Below are 13,561 nucleotides of genomic sequence, written 5' to 3'. Positions count from 1 at the left end.
ATTAAAATAAACTGCACAGGAATGCAGCAAAATATCATTTGAACACAATTTGCAGAAAACATCAAAATTGTCATAACTAATCCTATGCTGAAGCAAAGAGGAAGGCTAGTTAAACTGTGGAGCCTTTCCAGCCCTGTTTTCCATGAGTCAATGCAATAGGTTTGTTGTTTTGTTTTTTTTTTAATATGGGTGTAGTCAGGCTTATAAAATATATATTCACATTGTATTATGATCATTGATACTTGAAAATGCTAATGGCAAATGCTTTCTCAGGTTGTTTTCAAAGTATGGGCAGCAACCTAGCAAAATTTGTACACGCAGAAATTACTGGTCTCAGTGAAACTGATAACTCAGGTCTTAAAATATGACAGCAAGTACGTACAGGATAATCTCCAGTCTCAGCACTGGCATAGAGCATTTCTAGTTTCAAAACAGCATACTTTGCATGGGAGCAAATTAGTTTTTAATGGACCAAATTTAACACTCATCTTTATATGCCAGTTATTCTAGTCTTTGGCCTATAATGGTTTATAGTTAACAAATTTGAACTGAAAAGAAAGCATACCTGGATATCTTCATCATTTGATGCATTAAATTTGTCTCTTGGTTGCGGAATGGGAGAAAATATGCTTTTGAAACTGCAGTACCTTTGGATAGAATATGGGATCATAAATTAAAAATACTGGTAATATAACTTACACAAACATTTTGTATTATACCTTAAGGGCATTTTTACTTTCAAGATTGAATAGCTATTGCTTTACAAATCACTAAGTGAGAAGGAAAATGTTTTGAGTGTAGACTGCTGGGTAACTATTATTACACTTATCACTTGGGTAACTAAAACTTATTTTGTGACGACAGTCATAGTAAATACTTTATTAAACAATAACTTCCAATGAATCACATGACAGGTGGATTGAGAACTGGCTGAATGGCAGAGCTCGAGGTTGTGATCAGTGGCAAAGAGTCCAGTTGGAGGCCTGTAACTCGCAGTGTCCCCCAGAGGTCAGTACTGGGTCCAGTCTTGTTCAACATATTCATCAACAACATGGATGAGGGGACAGAGTGTACCCTCAGCAAGTTTGCTGATGACACAAAACTGGAAGGAGTGGCTGACACACCAGAAGGCTGTGCCACAATTCAGTGAGACCTGGACAGGCTAGAGAGTGTTGGGTGGAGAGGAACATAATGAAATTCAGTAAGGGCAAGTGTAGGGTCCTGCACCTGGGGAGGAATAGCCCCATACACCGGTACAGGTTAGGTGCGGACCTGCTGGAAAGCAGCTCTGCAGAGGGATACCCAGGAGTCCTGGTAGACAACAAGTTGACCACGAGTCAGCAAAGTGCCCTTGTGGCCAAGAAGATCAATGAGGTGGATTAAAAAGAATGTGGCCAGCAAGTCAAGGGAGGTCATCTTCCCCCTCTACTCTGCCCTGGTGAGGCAGCATCTGGAGTACTGTGCCCAGTTCTGGGCTCCCCAGTTCAAGAAAGACAAGGAACTACTGGAGAGAGTCCAGCGGAGGGCTGCAAAGATGATCAAGGGACTGGAACATCTCTCTTATGAGGAAAGGTTGAGACCTGTGTCTTTTTAATCTGGAGAAAAGAAGACTGAGAGGGGATCTCATCAATGCTTATAAATATTTAAAGGATGGGTGTCAAGAGGATGGGGTCAGACTCTTTTCAGTTGTGCCCAGCAACAGAACAAGGGGAAACAGGCACAAACTGTAACACAGGAAATTCCATCTCACAGTGAGGAAAAAATTCTTTACTTTGAGGGTGGCAGAGCACTGGAACAGGCTGCCCAGAGAGGTTGTGGAAACTCCTTCTCTGGAGGTATTCAAAACCCACCTGGATGCATTCCTGGCCAACTTGCTCTAGGTGAACCTGTTTTGGCAGGGGGGTTGGACTAGATGATTTTTGAAGGTCTTTTCCAACCCCTACCATTCTGTGATTCCAAGATAACTTTTTTCCACTATCAAGTGAGAAGTTTTATCAAAATAATGACACGTTCCTCCGTCCTCATTTCCTCTTGTCTGGTACTGTATGAAGCCAATGACTTCAAAGTGATGTGTGTTAAATGCTTAAAACTAAGACCAGATTTTTTTTTTTAAGCTCTGGTAGAATCAATCACTTACTGACATCCTTTCCCCCTTTTTCACTTCTAGTCATTTTGCATGTCAAAGTGGCATCCACATCAATACTGGTAATCATACTTCATGACATTGATAATCGGATTATTTAAGTTTGTAGATAAGAAGGTAGAAGATGGGAGGAATGTGTTTCATAGAAATAATATTGTATCAGTAGTTTCTACATCAAGAGGGTTGATTTACCTTTTGAAAAGAAAATATGGGAGCAGTATCACTGAGATTGTTCCAAGTGCTATCAGAAATAAAAACACAAAGGGATCTTTCCCTTCACCTGAAACATCCAAGAGAGAGAAATATCTTAGCATGCCAAAAAGCTACCTTTGTGACTATTAGTAATGAATACAAATTTCACCTAATATTTCAAATAATCTGAAGGACTTCAATTTGACTTCTTGGAGAACTATGTCAAAAAGTTCAGATACAGTTGATGCATTTTAAAACATTTAGAAAATTTAAAATGTAGAGAATTAAAAAAAAAAATAATCCAGAGAAGTAGAAGGAGATACAGTGTCATAGAATGAAAAATAGAGTAAAAGTGGTGCAACTGTAAAAAGATGGTTGAGGAAAGGGGGAAAAGGAAGATGTGGAAGGAAGAGGATTATATTCATGGCAAAAGCTTAAAGAACTGAAAGGCAGCCTCAGTACTCCAGACTGAAGACAAGACTGGATCTGTCTCAACCGGTTCCTGTAGCCCTGGCACCTGAGAAACTGCTGCCTTCACAATCCCAGCTAGTCAAAGGCTGCTATCAGCCTCTGTGGCCATAGTACTTAGACATCTCCACATGAATAACGTCCACCTGGTTCCTTCCATGTCATAGGGTAAGAATTAAGATTTTATTCACATCTGTGAGTGTGAGGGAGAAAACGAGGCAAACGTGGTAATACTAAAGAAAAAAAAAAGTATATATTAAAATAATATTTCACAGTCTTACCAAACTCAATGGGTTCACTCCATTCCCCCCAGTTTGGGCTTATGTCACAGTTTTTTCCACGTGCTCTGATTTTCAGAATGTATTTTTTTTTCTCATTGTAATTTTGGAATTCGTATCTGTTGTTCCTTACCTAAAATCAAAGCAAGCAGTGCATTTCACCCTATAAGCAAATATTAATGGAATTTGGGGTTTAATTTCCTGACACAGTTTCTTTCTACAAAAGACTAATTTGTATGATTTTTATGTATGTACTATTTAAATGTTCGTCTCCCCAGATTTGAAATGGTGATAAATTAGTTCATCCTGCCATCGAGTCTTTCTGTTTTTTTTTAAGTTTAAAGTTGGATTTTGAAGTGTATTGGGTCCTTAATTTATTTTACTATGCTTCAAGGACACTTTTTATGGATCTTAAAAAAAACCAGGATAGAAAGCTGAAACTGGAGAAGTACCCTGTAAATTCAGCTTACAACCTTTACAGGGTTTAATCATGCAAATATTCCTTGGATGGTGTCTGTCTCTGCTAAACAGTCTTAGTGTTTTTACGACAATCCAATAACAGATATGTATCATCTGGCCTCATGATACTTTATACAAAGTCTGGAATCTGCCAAGCCTAAGATGCTTGCAGGGCCGAGAAGACCACTTATGTCAGGGGAAGCCTGACAGTGTGTATTGGAATCTCAATTAACTTCACCAGGTTTTGAAGACCTTGGCATTCTCTCTGTCTAGCTATACTTAAATACAGTGGCATTTTCCACCCATAGATATGAGAAAGAGAATGTTGCCAATTTTTATTAAGCAAAATGCCACATTTGTTTTAAGCAAAATCTACTTGTGCGATAAATGGAAAGTATGAAGTTTCATGAAATGCATGATAAATTCTGCCTAGTGTAAGCTACGCCATCCAAAAGAGATGTATTAATTTTACACATAAAGATACCACAGGAACATATTTTCATGAATTCTCATTGATATATTAATACAAAAAACTATAGTTCTAGAAGTAATTATGTAATGGTATTTATATGCTTAAGTGGGCAAAAGCACAAATTTGTATAGGACAAGAATACTTACTCTTACAGGTAGATCGTTTTCCTCTTCTTTGGGTTTATCCTGCAGACAAAAGACAAATCTTAATTTTTATTATTTTCTTGTCAAATAATGAAATATTTCTCCCTCTTGTGTTCTCATTTTCATGCTTAGAAAGATAAAAAGTAATTTTAAACTGAAAAATCAATTGGATATTCTGCTCCAGTAATGTTCCAGAATATAGCACGTTATGCAGAGTTTTGGCTTCCTCAATTTCCTTTTAGAAAAGGAAGGAAACATGAATTATTTATCAGTGGTTGTGAGAAGCTGTATTTGCCTCTAAGGGCATATTTACACTGTGCATTCTCTGTTAGACATCTGAGTGATCCATACTCAGAGGCTTTCCCCAAAGTATGTGAAGAGCTACTTGCACATCCCATGTGATCAAAATTTAATTAGCTAGAATCAAGCATTGACCTAGATCAAAGAACCTGAAAATTCTGAAAAAAGGATAGGTTCAAAAATGAGTGAACAAAATCAATGGCAGTGATTTTAGCAAGCATCCCAGAAAACATTGAAAGGCTGAGGTCCTGGAAATATCTATCACATGTAATGTCAGAAGGATAGCTGGCATTATGGAAAAATCAGAACGATGTTATTGGAAGGAGTGTCTCATTTCAGAAAATACATCCACCGTGTATGTTGCATTAGAAAACAGACTACTATTCCCCCATTATTCATTGTCAGCTGAGCTCTTTCAACTCAGGACATGATGGAAGTCATCAGCCTGTGCTGTGAACAGGGAGGGTGCAAATGAGTTGCTGAAAATTTAGGTGTACAGTGCCATTTTAGCTCCTCTAGTATATCCTGCCTTACCACTGACAGCCTCTACCGAAAGGTGGGAGTTATATCTGCCATCTCCATGTAGATACCTCTGGTACCTGCAGTACCTATAGCACCTTAAGGGGCATGAGGCACCTTCTGCTCAGCTGCACGGAGCCGTAGATATGCCTTGGCTGTTTTGGAATATCCATGCTCCTTTGCAGACACCTACATTAGTGCCTTATTTTGTGAGATGAATTTCATGCACAAATATAGGAATCTACTGATCCCCACCTATTCTGATTGCTGCACAGGAAAGAAGAGTTAACATATATTTGTTCAAAAGAAAAGTTTTGGAAATATTGTTTTAGTCATATGTTGTAATCTATATCTTTATGTAAAAAAATTCAAGTATTTCACACAAGATCTTACAGTCAAATCATAGCAGCTGACTGGAAAGCTACGTGTACTGCAATTGCTCCTTCAAATAGCTACCAAGGTAGATACCATTAATGCATGCAAGACACAAAATCCAGACAATCCAAATAGCATGCAAGCTGCAGGCCTTGTTTTGAATGAATTAATGAGTGTTAATGATGTATTGCTTTGTTGCAGTTGTGTATTTTTGTTTAGCCCTTAGTTGAGCTTTCCTGAAATGGTCTTGTGTTAAAAACAGCTGAGGAATTGCCGCTACAGTAAGCTTCTGACCTGTGGCTGGGAAAGGGGATGTGTACGCAGCCCTAATTTGGCACGGTACAGACGTTATCCACATGTGGAGATCACATAATGGTGGAACAGGTATCCCAGGGATGGGGAGGAAGAGTGCTTTTTCTTGCCTTCTCGTCAAACTCATGGGCTCCAAGAATTTTGCTGCCCTTTGTCCTTAGGGGTGTTAAAATCAGGTCCTTTAGGCACTGAGATTTGTAGAGGAGGATTTGATCAGCTATAGTAAATTGACATGCTCTGTCTTGTCCTGCACTTTTCCTGTAGTCACTATGGTAAATCGGTAGTGCTCTGCCTATAGCGTAGGAAAAATCCCTGCTCGCTTTTGGTACATACATGTTTACATCTGAGGTAGCCATCTTTCGTTCCTCTCTTATAGCCAATGGAAAGAAAGAAGGACTTTAAAGCATGATTCGTCTGTCATGAACCTTGGAAGGAGATGGGTAACACCACATCTGACTGCAGAGAGAGTAGCGGGTAACCCACTGAAAAGCAAATGCATCCATTGCGGACATCTACCCTGGGCCTGTGTGAACTTTCTCCTGAGTTGCTGGTATCTAATTTTTCAGAGGGGTGGTTTCTATTTCAGCACCTGTTTCAAAACAGGTTTTGGTGGATATCGTGTAGACAGGTGGGGGTCGGGCTGGCTCAACCAGGCTCCAGGGGAAGAAGGACAGCATCTGAGGGAAGGCTGCCAAAGGGCAACAAACAGAAAGGTGGTGGAGGAGAGGTGTGGAGGCCAGGGGGTGGCAAAACAGTCCCACATGTTGAAATTGAGGGGCAGCTGTGAGCTTTCCGGCATCTGCAAAATCCCCTCAGATGTGGCTGAAGCTGAGGTGCCCAGGGAAGCAGGGTAAGGGTGAGCAGTCCTGGGATGGACTGGAGGTTGCCACCAAGGCAGCACCCTGGTTGCAGATCACAGGCTGCCATCACGTGGTCGTCTCTTGTGAGACATGCTCATGCAGGAAAACTTCTCATGTGCTCTCCCAGTCTTGGGACAGAGACCCCTCATAATATTTCCCTGCTCTCCTCTGCTTTTCTGCTTTGCACCTCTGATATTAGTTTAAAGTCATGAGTGGTGGGATATGAGACCAGTAGAACTGGAGCAGAAGTACACAACAACTTATGAGAGAGAAGTTAATAAATAAAGGAAACAGAAGTTTTCACATCATAAATATGCATGTAGGTAGGTGCAATGCCAAATACAAACCAAGAATTTTTTTTACCTTGTTTCGTATGCTAATTTCATACTCAAAACAATCTCCTTTTCGCAAATGACTTGTAAGGGGTGTTTGCCATGTAATTACGCAACTCGATGAATCTCTAGTATAATTGACAGCAACATTTAATGGAGGAGTGAGTATTTCTGGAAAGAGATTAAGTGGTTAATGTAGACGTGGTCAGTAATCAGCTACAACTCGTGTTCATTGCTAAATACATGTGAAGTTAAGGCAACTGATGTACAACTGTGTGCTACTGATGTTAACAAACGTTACCTGTTAAACAGGAGTAAAATACAGTAGGAAAACTTGGGAATGTATCACTTCAGTTGTTGGACATCTGAAGTAACTGAAGGTCATGTAAAAAAAGTATGAAGGATTTTGTGTAATCAGTAACGCAATCAGCAGAGTGCCATTTTCTTCTCTGTCTAAATTTCACATTGACAACGCAAGTCTCCATAGGAAAAAAGACGGACGTTTCTGTGCATGCGGTGGTACTCAGGTAGTAGATTAAGTTGTCTGAATCTCAGTGCCTACAACGTAGTTGACTAGGTGTGACTTAAGAGTCTAACCACTAGAGTCAGCAGAGACCTCACCGGTAGCGCCCGTGATGCCTGCAAAGCCGTTTGGTGTACCACAGAGCAGGCGTGCTCAGCCAAAGAGCTCTGAGCTTTACAGCCATGGGCTGCAAGCAGGGGTCAGTCTCACGCTGCGCATTGCAGACACCATAGGACACCCAGGAGGACCCTGGTCTCTCACAGGTGCTGGGCCACCCCTTGTGGATGCCTCAAGTGTCTGAGGGTGTTTCAAATGGCACTAATAATGCATATCTTTAGGCAGCTGAATCCTGTCCTGGATCTCTAGCAGAGCTTAGATGCCTAGCTCGCACATAGGTACTCACAGATTTAAATAACACAGTCTAAATTTGCAAGTTGAAGCCTCCCTTTGGTTTTTTGGACATATAGCTTTTGTGGCTCCCAGGCATGGAATTATGGGATGGAGAAACGATCCCATGAGAAAAGTGGCCTTGAAAGTCTAACCATTGTTTTTCATCACTTGGATTCCATGGATATGTTCACCGCACTTCTTCAAGCTGTTATTTCAGGCTGCTTCTGCCTTTGCTTGTTTTAATTAAGTTTTGGAACTATAGTCTGTCAGCTATCAGGAGCAAAGTCTGTCCTGCAGTGTAGGATCCTGTCCTGGCTACAGACTTTGTTTTATAATTTTTTTCTCTTCAGAGAAAATTTCCCCACTTCCTTATTTTATAAAACAATAATAAAATAAAAATGTTCATTTACCTACCAATTTTATACAGTTGAATGTACTCATCATAGAACTGGATCAGGGCGTCTTTGCTAGACCCGTTCACCAAGAAGTAAGCTTTTTCAGTTGCTATCTTCACATTTTGGAATCTGCATCCCGTGTTTCTGCCATTTTCATCTTTAATGTAAAGCTCACATTCCATTGCATCATCATATCTGTATACAGCAAGGTATTTTAGTTAAATGTGGGCAGTGGATATGTCAAATGAGAATTCAGACTTCCCTAGGCTCAAGCAAACCTACTTACATCGAGTTCTGCCAGTAGAGAAAATAGTGGGTATCTCCTGGAGCATCCCTGCCTGCCTGCCAAGTGCAGTTCATGAGGGAAATGTTATAAATCACACAGGAGAAATTTTCAATGGCCGACCCTTTCATGCCTGCAAACACAGGAATATCCACAATGAGGAAAAATGGTGTGACTGTTTCATTCTGGAGGATCATAGAACATGCTTAGATATGTTAGATACCTGCAACTCCAGCTGGTTATTGGTTGGGTTAGGCATGACAACTGAGAGAAAGCTGGACATTCCCTATTTTGACTGCCTCTGAACTGTGAAACCTGGGACTGAACAGAGCATTCACACAGGTAAAGCAAGGCACACGGCCTTTTAACACCATCCTTGGTGCTACAGAAAGAAGTATTTCTCCTTTTAAAATTAATGCTCAGGAATCCACTCCTGGATTGCTTACACACAGTGTTTAAAAAGTTGGGGCTTTTAAAAGTAAGGGGGGGCCCTCTGATCAAATGACCTCCTGGCTAGATCTTTCCACCCTGACGTGGATGACAGAGATTTGATCTGTTCCTTTTCTGGAGCACATGGAACCACAGAATGGTTTATATTGGAAGGGACCTTAAAAATCATCTAGTTCCAACCTCCCCGCCATGGGCAGGGATACCTTCCACTAGGCCAGGTTACTCAAACCTTGGAGGGACAACCTCATTTCCTCAGAAGCTCCCTTGTGGCTGGGCTGTGCAGGCATGCTCAGCTTCCTTCTTTCTTCTTCAGCCATTCTTCTGCTTCATTCTGTGGTGGGCCCCAACTTCAGCGAAAGGGTGGAGGCTTCCTCTGCTACTGCCTCCAGCCCCCTCCAGCACCCATTATTGAGGGCACCCTTGTGGAAGCAGGGGCAATCCCCTGGGGAACCTGCATGCTTGGAGGCTAGGGCCAGCTAGGGAGGAGCATCAAAAAGAAGCCGTGTGTGCTGGTTTGTATTTTGAGGGTCACCGTGACTGTGTTTCCTCTGTCAGGTCGCCGGGAAGAGGTGAGTAGTGAGCACTTTCTCTACTCAGATATGAGCAAGCTGCTAATCTCATCACGTCTGCCACATCTGAAACATCCCAGTTACGCACAGCTGCAGGAACACTGGCGAGTGGGCAATTTCAGTGGAGAACTCTGAGTTCAAAAGGCAGGGGAAAAAGGGCTGTAAAAACTTCAGGTTTGGAATGATGAACCTAGGATCTGCCTAAATCCCACTTTGATGAACTCCCACATGGGGCAAGCTCAGAATATTTTTGTGAACACTTGCCTCAGCGCAGTGGGTGCACAGCAGCTGAGGGAACCCACAGGAGTGTGTGCATGTGTGCGGGCACGTCCACGCCAGGGCCAGTTTGGGAGATTGCTACATTCAGTTTGCCCCTCGCTGCTTATCACTGGCATTTCCTTTCCTCACACCCTCCCATTTTATGGGTTTCACTGATCCCCCAGACTGTGTCTTTAGCTAGCTCTGTGGTCTGGCTCCTGACAAACTCACCAACAGCCCAGCAGAAAAGCATTGAATAACGAAATGGGTGCCAACATCTTAATTTGTAATGGCCAGAACAGTTATTTGAATCCACCCTTAAATTTAGTGGCATTTTGGAGCCCTAGTATGAAAGAGAATAATGCAATTACCAATACATTTGTAGTAATACGTCTCTTGCAGAACTGAGGAAACATTCATTACAGGGCAAATAATTTTAGCAGATCCGCAAAAAATAATTTTTAATAGAAAATAAAAGTTACCTACTGGTAAGGAATTGTTTTCTAAGTCAATGTTTACCTTTGAAAGATTGCAAATGGAGAAAATCTCACCTAGACCACAGACATTACCTCTACGAATAAAGGTGCAGTTTTTTGAGATGTTTGTGTTTGGCACTTCAATGATGAAGAATACCCCTTTGTGCAGAGGAATGTATCGTTCCACTGGAAACCTGCATCGTGAAATAGTCACCTGAAAAAGAACATGTTGATGTTTTATTTCTGTTTTTCCTTCACTTGTGTTAGATGCTGCTGGCTGTGGAAGTGCAACTCAGAAACTCAGGTTGTAGGGCCAAAATCTTGTGTGTGTATATGTATGTGTTTTAGGTTTAAGAGCTAACTCTCTCCTTTACCACTTGAGGGTGATGAAAAATGGAGCTAAGTGATCAAAAGCATAACTACACAAAAAGCTTTGCAGCTCAGGAGTTGCATGCTACACCAGTGCGCAACTATTAGAGCAGTTAGTACTCCAGTGGCATAACAGAAGATAGTAAATGAGGGAACCACATTGGAATTTAATTAAAGGATTAAGCAAAATAAAAGTCCTCATCTGACCTCCCCAGAAAGGTGTCTATGGCATTATATTTATAATCTTCAATAAAAATGTGATGTGTCTTTCTAATATGTATTTCTAATTAAGGCATCAGCTTTGCCATCTAAATAAACCATCACCATCTCTCTTTCTGTCAAGCTTCCTACTTTTCTCTTTGGATGATGTGGGCTCATGACATAACCTCTGCTACAGACAGGGTCAAATTTACTGGGAAACAAGTGAAGAACTTGAGATAACGAAAACCCATGGTAGTGTTCAGAGAATCCCCTTTTTGTTTGAAGAGGCTCTTGCTCTGTTTCTCTAAATTCTCTAGGAGTCTCACTTAGTCTCACAGCCCCTTTATTCAGCACCTACATCCCTATTCATGATTCAATGTAGCTACAGTCCAAGCTATCGCCTCCTTTCCACTTTGGTGCCAGGACTTCAGTTCTGTGGTATGCACAGGATGCTCCTCCTGCAGCAAATGCACCCTGGAACCGGTGATGATTTTGCACAGCCCTTGACAGATCGAGCTGTAGACTGCAAACAATCACTGATCAGATTTTACCTGCAATGGATTATTTTTTTAAAGTGAAATTGATAAAAGGTAAAAAAAAAAAAAAAAAAAGAAAAAAAAAGAAAAAAGGTGCAATTATTTATCTCAACAAATAGCAAGTTTACCTGATAGGTCGTGTTATCCTTGTTCTTGTCCATGATGGTACAGTTGTACTTAGAGAAATTCTTGCTGCTCTCCCAGGACAGTTCCATTTTTCTCCAGTTCATTTTCACATTTGTAATAGGTGATTCTTGTGCTTCTGCTGAGAGTGTTACAGAATAAACTCAGTAAGGATATGCTATTGTTTTTGTTGAATGTAGAGGATGTTATCTGTCAGACTTAAGATGACAATTGCCAGATTAATTGCAAATATCTCTGATAAATGAAGAATTAAACCCTGTTTCTCAGATTATATCTGCATAAACGTACTTACAACCCGTACACTGGATGTCAGCATGCGAGGGATGAAATAGCATCATACACCACCAAATCATGCAAATGATTCCATGAGTATCAAACATCTTTTCTTCTCTGCAAAAAGACAATGAAGCCTTCAGGGAAAAAAAAAAAAGAAAGAAAGAAAGAAAAAGGAAAAAAGAAAAGAAAGAAAGAAAGAAAAAGGAGAAAAGAAAAAAAGAGAAAAGTGACACCAAAGTGTATTTTGGTTTCTGCAAAGCTTCATTATTTTTTTCATGGGAAGAGTCAAAGGTGCTGTCTAATTCACCCTTAGGAAATAGCCAAGCACAGAGTGTGCTTCAGGACGTCTGGCAGGCACATCTTCTTTGAAAGAACTGAGTAGGCTCACTATGGTCCATTATAACACAGCTCTTTGAGGCAGAGAGGCCACAGACTCTCGGTATGATACATACGCTCACCATATTTGATGCAGAGACCATGACTTAGGATTACCGTTGTTCCACATATCTATCCTAACCCTACCACCAGAAAGTCAGGTTTTCTTGCTTTCTGATCCTGTGAACATCCCTGCAGATTTTCCAATGCAGTGCTCCAGTTTCTGCTGCAAAGTGAGCATTTAGACTGGCTTTCAACCATTTGTTAAAGGCGCCTTTTGGGAGGTGGATGGTTTGGCTTTTGGTTGTGTCAGGGTGTGGATGACTCAGTTCTCCGTGAGTGCTCTGGTAAAGCCAGCATCACCATCAGACATGTTCAGAGCCCATACCTGCTCCTGCCAGCATGTCTTAGGAATGCATGGAAAACGTCCGTGAGATCTGAACTAGGCAAAGCAGGAACAGAAAGGTCTCGATCTCTGTCAGGTTTTAGCAGGAATTAAATGCTGACCTGCTTAACTTTTTTTTCTGGCTGTGGCAAATCTACAGACTTGCTTCAAAGTCTTTTGGGATTGATTTCAAGATTTCATGTAGTAAGGCCTTAATAGCCCTTAAAATAATGTTTAGAGCAATGTCCCAAATCACTTCTTATTCTTTTCCTGGAGGCAAAGATCAAAGCTGACTGTGGACATACTGTTGGTTTTGTATACTTTATTTATCAATTTCAACGCTATTTTCTATCATCTTTACTTCTTTTCTTTTCTGACCACAGATCAGCTAAGAACAGCTTTCCATTCAGAAAAGTACCTTAGGAGCTGGAATTTTAATGGGCCTTTCCAAAGGCCACTTGGTACCCAAGATTCAGCTGCTTTTCCATTGTCCTGAGTATCCCAAATAGCAGCATTTATCTTAAACTTGATGACACTTCAGTCAGTTCCTGACAAACCTGAATGAATTTTTCATTTTATTATTCATGGTCCCTCAGTTTTCACCTCTTTTCACAGAAAACTGAATATACTAAAGAATGCCAGTTGTTAGGTGTAATTTACTGTATCCTACTATTAAATAAGATACTTTTTTTTCTACACTTTCTTTGTTATCATTTGTTTTGTGTCCAGAACTTGTTGAATCTTACTGTGGACATTATTAAACTTTGAGGATGTCCGCTTTGTAATCAAAATATGATGCTAGCTCATAAGAATTATGTCCATAATAATTTTAAACTCGTATAACTGCAGTGATATACAGTTGAACTTGGGCTATAAAATACACTTGAGACGCAAGGAAAAAATTCTGAACCTGCTTAGAGCTATTTTAGAGAATGTGACTCTCAAATCTTCATGTACAGTCCATTTGAACAAAGATTTATATAATTACAGTGCACACTTCTCGGTATTTCTGATCCTCTGCACCTACAACTTTCCTTCTGTAAGTTGTCAGCATTTTCTAGAATGTACTTCTGCCTTT

The 13,561-nt window shown here is 40.6% G+C and overlaps 1 protein-coding gene across 1 annotated transcript in view; it reads right to left on the bottom strand.

Annotated features, from left to right (window-relative positions):
* The window catches only part of LOC104290362 (granulocyte-macrophage colony-stimulating factor receptor subunit alpha-like), a 15,220-nt gene extending 3,393 nt beyond the window's left edge, over window positions 1-11,827 (bottom strand). The window contains exons 1-10 of the mRNA XM_009889457.1: window positions 11,740-11,827; window positions 11,432-11,568; window positions 10,291-10,411; window positions 8,448-8,577; window positions 8,181-8,356; window positions 6,885-7,024; window positions 4,159-4,197; window positions 3,085-3,214; window positions 2,336-2,423; window positions 566-647 (exon numbers count right to left, since the gene is read on the bottom strand). Coding sequence (XP_009887759.1) covers window positions 566-647; window positions 2,336-2,423; window positions 3,085-3,214; window positions 4,159-4,197; window positions 6,885-7,024; window positions 8,181-8,356; window positions 8,448-8,577; window positions 10,291-10,411; window positions 11,432-11,568; window positions 11,740-11,827 — 1,131 coding nt within the window. The remainder of the gene's footprint in view (window positions 1-565; window positions 648-2,335; window positions 2,424-3,084; window positions 3,215-4,158; window positions 4,198-6,884; window positions 7,025-8,180; window positions 8,357-8,447; window positions 8,578-10,290; window positions 10,412-11,431; window positions 11,569-11,739) is intronic.
* Between the last annotated feature and the right edge of the window lie 1,734 nt (window positions 11,828-13,561).

This window comes from Charadrius vociferus, unplaced genomic scaffold (genome assembly GCF_000708025.1).
Source record: "Charadrius vociferus isolate BGI_N301 unplaced genomic scaffold, ASM70802v2 scaffold26, whole genome shotgun sequence".
NCBI classification, from domain to species: domain Eukaryota; kingdom Metazoa; phylum Chordata; class Aves; order Charadriiformes; family Charadriidae; genus Charadrius; species Charadrius vociferus.
This window is presented reverse-complemented; position numbering and strand designations above follow the sequence as displayed.